The sequence below is a fragment of the Muscardinus avellanarius genome (assembly GCF_963383645.1).
Source record: "Muscardinus avellanarius genome assembly, chromosome: 1".
In the NCBI taxonomy this organism is placed as follows: domain Eukaryota; kingdom Metazoa; phylum Chordata; class Mammalia; order Rodentia; family Gliridae; genus Muscardinus; species Muscardinus avellanarius.
Window position 1 is genome coordinate 58,777,720 of NC_137786.1, and position 6,347 is coordinate 58,784,066.

Here is a 6,347-nt window from a genome sequence, read left to right on the forward strand (position 1 = left end):
TCCATGGCATTTCTGGGCATAGTGTGTATAGATGGAGTCTGGTGGTAAATTCATAATAACCTATATTTTGTTCTTCTGACAGGTTATGGGATGATGGGATTATCGATCCAGTGGACACCAGACTGGTCCTGGGTCTCAGCATTAGTGCAGCCCTCAACGCCCCCATCCAGAAGACTGACTTTGGCATCTTGAGGATGTAACCAGAATATAAAATGTGTTCCATTGGACATGTACCAAAAATGAGCACACGTAGCAGCCTTAAATTTTTAGATTTTTTTTTAACATCTGGTTGTTACAGAGATTTGTTCTCTGAACACAATGCATTGTACTTTTCTACCTTAAAAAATCAATGAATATATTTATTTGATAAGCATCGATTCCTTTTAAATTTTCTTAGAGAAATTTTTGTGGCTTGATTTTATCACCCATGAAATGAAGAAACTAATTACAACAATCCTTTCACAGTATGAGAAATTGTTTAATCTGTAATTCCAGTATTATCCTGATGAGTAATATAAAGTTGTATTTCCATTGAAATGATTGTTTTGTTGATTCTGCTTGATGATATTTTTTATTTTTTATTTTTATGTGGAACATATTAAAATGGCATCATTCAGACTGTGCTTGGTGCCTGCTTTCTCCTCCCCTCACTTCTCCTCCCCCCTCCCAACAATGAGTGTCCAGGTTGACCATGCTACATTCATACTTTTACACATATTCGAATGTAGCTCCTCCATATATTAACCTCAGCCTTCTTCCTCTCCTCTCCTTCCATTCTAGCTTTGCTGAGGTTTCCCCTCCATTATCTGGAGTCCCTCTGGTATCCCCAGTGCTCCCTAGTTTGGGCATATTAGAGAAAACATATGTCCCTTCTCTTTTTGTGCTTGGCTGATCTAACTTAACATAATGTTCTCCAGGTATTTCCATCTTCTTGCAAATGACATGATTTTCTTCTTTATAGCTGAGTAGAATTCCATTGTGTGTATTTCCCATAATTTTGCAATCCATTCATCTGTTGATGGAGACCTAGGTTGGTTCCATATTTTGGCTATTATGAATTGTGCCACTATGAACATGGGTATGCATATATTACTGTATCTGATTTCAACCCCTTTGAACAAATGCCCAGGAGTGGTATAGCCAGATCATATGGTGGATCTATTCCTAGTTTTCTAAGGAATCTCCACACTGATCTCTATAGTGGCTGAAATACTCTGCACTCCCACCAACAGTGTAAAAGAGTTCTTCTGTCCCCACATCCTTGCCAGCATTTGTTGTTATTTGACTTCTTTGTGTTTGCCACTCAGATTGGGGTTAGATGGAATCTCAGTGTAGTTTTAATTTGCATCTCCCTGATGGCTAATGATGTTGAACATCTTTTCATGTATCTTTTGGCCATTTGTATCTCTTCTTTTGTGAAGCATCTATTCAGTTCAGTTGCCCATTTCTTGATTGGGTTATTTGATTTGCTAGTGTAGATTCTTTTGAGCTTTTTGTATATTCTGGATATTAGCCCCCTATCAGAGTGGTGGCTGGTAAAGATCTACCATTCTGTAGGCTTCCTTTTTAGGTTCTTGGTAGTTTCCTTTGATGACAAGAAACTTTCTAGTTTGATACCATCCCACTTGTTAATTCTTACTTTAATTTCCTGCGCTTTGAAGGTCTTGTTGAGTTGTTGAGAAAGTTACTGCCTGTGCCTATATGTTGGAGTGTTCATCCTATGCCCTCCTCAAATAATAGTTCCTGATCTGATTTCCTTTTTTTTCTTTTCTTTTTTTCTTTTTTCTTTTCTTTTTTTTTTCTTTTTTTTTTTTTGTGGTGGTACTGGAATTCCTGGAAACCTTCTACCTCTGGGCTATACTCCCAGACCTATTTTATATTTTTTATTTGGAAACAGGGTCACAGGGTCTCTTAAGCCAGCCCGAACCTACGCAATCCTCCTATCTCCACCTCCCAAGTGTGGAGGTTACAAGTGTGCGCCACCACGCCCATCTTAATATGCTTATTTTTTAGAAACATCTAGTATTTTTTCCTTCAGCCATTGTCCCACCTCCTTCCTGTAATAGTCAAACTCCTCGTTGTCTACACTCCGGGCTCTATCTCCTAACCTATTCTCTTCTTGCTCTGCCCCTTTCTGACTTCCATTGTCAACAGCTCTCTCAGGGTCACCATTGCTCTCTGTGTTGGAGAAACCAGTGGGTTCTTTTCCATCTTACGTGATTTAGTAGCATTCTGATCGGTTGACCACTCCTTTTGAACTGTCCTTAGCTTCCATGACTTAATACTCTAGGTTTTCTATTAATGTCTGCAGCCATTCTTTCCTTAATTTCTTTTGTGAAATTATTTTTCTCTATTGATCCTTCCCTACTTCCATTATCTGTCCTGATTTTCATTAGTAATACATAAAGACATTCTTATTTTTAAAAGATTCGAAGAGCTCGCAGATGCCTCTTCTTTTTTATCATATAAGATACACATAGCATAAAGTCTACCATTTTAACCATTTTTTAGTGTACATACAGTTAAGCGCTTCATAATATGCACTACCTTCATATTATGATCAGTACCTTTTATCTCTAGGCTTGTCTATCATCCTCAGTTGAAACTTTATCCATTAAACGATAGCTTCTGTCTCCTCCCCTCAGTCCTTGGTACAGCTCCTATTCTTAAATGGATGTGTTTCTCATGGCTTGATTTATTCTTACTTGGCCATTTCCACCCCTCGTGGCTTCAGGCTCCATCTAAAGCAGGTGATTCCCTGGGTGTGGTGGCACACGCTTGTAATCCCTGCGCTTGGGAGGCTGAGATAGGAGGATTGCACAGGTTCGAAGCCAGCCTCAGCTACTTAGTGAGGCTCTCAGCAACTTAGCTAGACCCTGTTTCCAAATAAAGTATAAAATAGGTCTGGGAGTATAGCTTGGAGGTAGAAAGCCTCTGGGTCCCACCCCCAGTACCATAAAAAAAATAAATAATAAATAAGTGCAGATGACTCTGATACTGGCAACTCCCAGCACAGTCTCTCCCCACCCCCTACCCACCTCCAGACCTACATGTCCAACAGGTCACTGGATATCCACACTGGTTGTCACAGTCATCAGGTCCTGTGATTTGCCTCCTCAATGGCCTCATGATTCCCTTTTACCACCACAGGCCTTAGAAGTGGTCTGCTACATCCAGTCTTACCTAGTCCAGTCTGTCCACCTCTAGATCCAGAATGGCCATCCTGAAGTACGCATCTGGTCATGCTGCTCTCTCCCTTAAAACCTTCAGTGGATTTTCATAGGCGTACCAACCCGCCAATGCCCTCCATGATCTTTCAGCTTCATCCCTGAGTCTTCCTCTCAGAGGAGAATAGCTCTCACCATTCTAGAGCACCAGTTCTTTGGACCTACTCAGTCCCTCTTGCCTCAGGATCCACAGGCTCCCTCTCCCCTTCTTCAACACTTACCTTTCAGCATAAGCTCTTGATTCTCTCAGTTAAACACCACCACCTTAGGAGTTCTGACTGCCTTGGGCTGGGCTGGCTTCCCTATTGTATGCTCTTGTAAACATCACCTATTGCCTACATCACAAATTCATCCTGTTGACACAGCATTTCTTTGATACTGCCCTTCTGCTAGAATGTAAGCTCTGTGAGAGTAAGGATCCTCCCGCTGACCCTGTGCCCTCAATGCCTGGCACCTTGTAGGTGCTCAGTATTTCTTGAATAATAAAAAGTCCATATTGTAACTGATATTCTCAGACCACATACTTTAAAAATTAAGTGATTGGTTATATGACCTAATACAGCTATCAAATGTTTTCCTAATAAAATTAATATTTCAGAAATGTGTGTATGATGTTCATTTCAGGCCGCATTTGTATATTAGGAAGTCAGTTTAGTTTTGGGGGGGCATATAAATAGAAGATCATAATTCTGTGGGACTCGTGCTTATAGAAGAACATGTTGATTTCTTTCTTTCATTTTTTTTATTTTGTGGTACTGGGGGTGGAATCCAGATGCATTGTACCTCTGAGTTACACCCCCCAGCCCTATATTTTATTCTTTATTTTGAAACAGGACCTCGCTGAGACTGTCCACAAACCACAATCCTCCTGTCTCAGCCTCCCAAACGCTGGGATCACAAGCATGTGCTACCACACCTGGTTCTTATTTTCATTAGTTTAAATCTTTGAGGGGTACAGCATCAAAAGGATTCTGTGTCCAGTGGCCTTAGTGAGAGGTGGCTTTGGAACTTGGCACTGAACCAATTAACTGTTTCAATTACCTTTTTTCAGATCACTATGATTTTGTTCACTTTGTTTTCAGGAAGGAGTCACTGAATTGTTCTTTTTTTTTTTGTATACATAAGCACATACTTTGCCCAAATAGAATCTAGTTTCATTTTGATCATAAACATCTTCAACTTTGAGAAGCCAGGTGTGATGGCACATGCCCCTCATCCCAGTGTTTGGCAGGCTGAGACAGGAGGATTGCAGTTTCAAGGACAGCCTCAGCAATGAGTGAGGCTCTTGGCAACCTAGAAAGACCATGTTTCAAAATAAAATATAAAGACAAAAAAAAACACAAAAAAACAAAAAGGAGACTCAGAGGTAGAATGCTCCTGAGTTCAATTAAGAAGAGTGGTATGGAGCCGTGTGTGATGGTGCACGCTTGTAATCACAGCATTCGGGAGGTAGAGACCAGAGGATAGTGGTTCTCAGTCTCAGCTACTTAGTAAGGCTGTTCACAACTCAGTGAGACCCTTTTTCAAAAACTAAAAAGACTAAAAAATAGGGCCAGGAGTGTACCTCGGAAGTAGAAGAATGGTATGTTCCCTTTAGTGCTGGGGGCAGGAGGGATGGCCTTACACCTCAACTTCCCAGACATTTCTACTTCTAGAAGTCTTATTCTCAGGAGGCCTTCATAGGTTCCAAGATGTCAGAAAAACTACATTTTTTTTTTTTTTGTAGTACTGGGGTTCCTGGAAGCCCTTCTACCTCCGGGCTATACTCCCAGACCTATTTTTTATATTTTTTATTTGGAAACAGGGTCTCCTAAGCCAGCGCGCGCGGCTGGCTTCGAACCTGCGCAATCCTCCTGTCTCTGCCTCCCAAGCGCGGGGATTACAAGCGTGCTCCACCACGCCCGGCAAAACTACATTTTAAAGTACATGAGTACTTTAAAATTTTAATTAAAATTTGCATTCATGTCAGAAAACAATGTGGTTTTCCTTATCAAGAATAGCTGAATCCCTATTATAGCACATGCCCATAACACCAGTATCTGGGAGGCTGAGACTATAGGAATACAGGTTCAAGACCAGCCTCAGCAATTTAGGCTAAACTGTCAGCAACTTAGTGAGACCCCTGTTTCAAAATAAAATAGGGCTAGGGGTGTATCTCAGAGGAAGAATGCCCCTGGGTTCAATCCTCAGTAACACACACACACACACACACACACACACACACACACACACACAGAAAAAAAATAGGTGAAGCTGCGAATAGTGACATAAGCCTGTAATCCCAGGATTTAGGAGGCTGAGAGAAGAGAATCTCAGGTTCGACATAAGCCTCAGCAGCTTAGGAGACTCTCAGCAACACAGAGACCCTATTTCAAAACAAAATTTTTTAAAGGCTGGGAGTCTGGGAGTGTATCTCGGAGGTAGGGTGTATTTGGGTTCAATCTCTAGTACCACAAATAAAGAAAAAATAAAAGGCCATATTCCTTTGGTAAGAACCATCAACAAGTCAAGGGCCTGGATGCTTTAGGAGTGCTTTTGCCTTCCTCTTTTAGCAGTGTATAGCTGTCACTAAAACCACATTTAAATTGCATTTTTTATAGCTTATCCAATAATAAACAACTTTTTACAAAAATAGAGTTGTTTTGATATCTTGACTATTATGAATTTTAATCAAGACTACACGAATTATATAAAATTTAAGAACTATGCCTTTCAATACTTAAATAATGAAGAGACAAGAATACTTCTGTTTTTCAGCTTTTGAGAAATAGGTTTTCAAATTAGAATTTATCTAAATAAGATGAACTGGTATCATTTATTACATTTCTTTTAAAAGTTAGAAGACAAATACAAGGAATACTGATGACATGAGTTTGCATTATTTTGACAAAAGCCTTTCCACCAAATCAGTTAGTTTTTCCTCTAGCATGCCTCAAATTCCCTTCTATCTAGACTGAGGATACTAAGGATGAAGTTGTTCTTTGAGCCATATGAAATTTCTATCCACCTTTTCCCTTTCCAGGCAAATGTAGATGACAGGCCGTAATGAAGAGAATCATAGAGTTTGTCATCCATAGTGGGCACTTCTGAGAGTTGAAAGGGGCCTCGCTAATGAGCTCT

General features: G+C 40.3%; 1 protein-coding gene across 2 annotated transcripts in view; it reads left to right on the top strand.

Annotated features, from left to right (window-relative positions):
* The window catches only part of MCCC2 (methylcrotonyl-CoA carboxylase subunit 2), a gene marked incomplete at both ends in the record, with an annotated part of 73,513 nt that extends 73,313 nt beyond the window's left edge, over window positions 1-200 (top strand). For both annotated transcript variants that reach the window (XM_080710177.1, XM_080710178.1), the window contains one exon: window positions 83-200. In XM_080710177.1, coding sequence (XP_080566303.1) covers window positions 83-200 — 118 coding nt within the window. The remainder of the gene's footprint in view (window positions 1-82) is intronic.
* Between the last annotated feature and the right edge of the window lie 6,147 nt (window positions 201-6,347).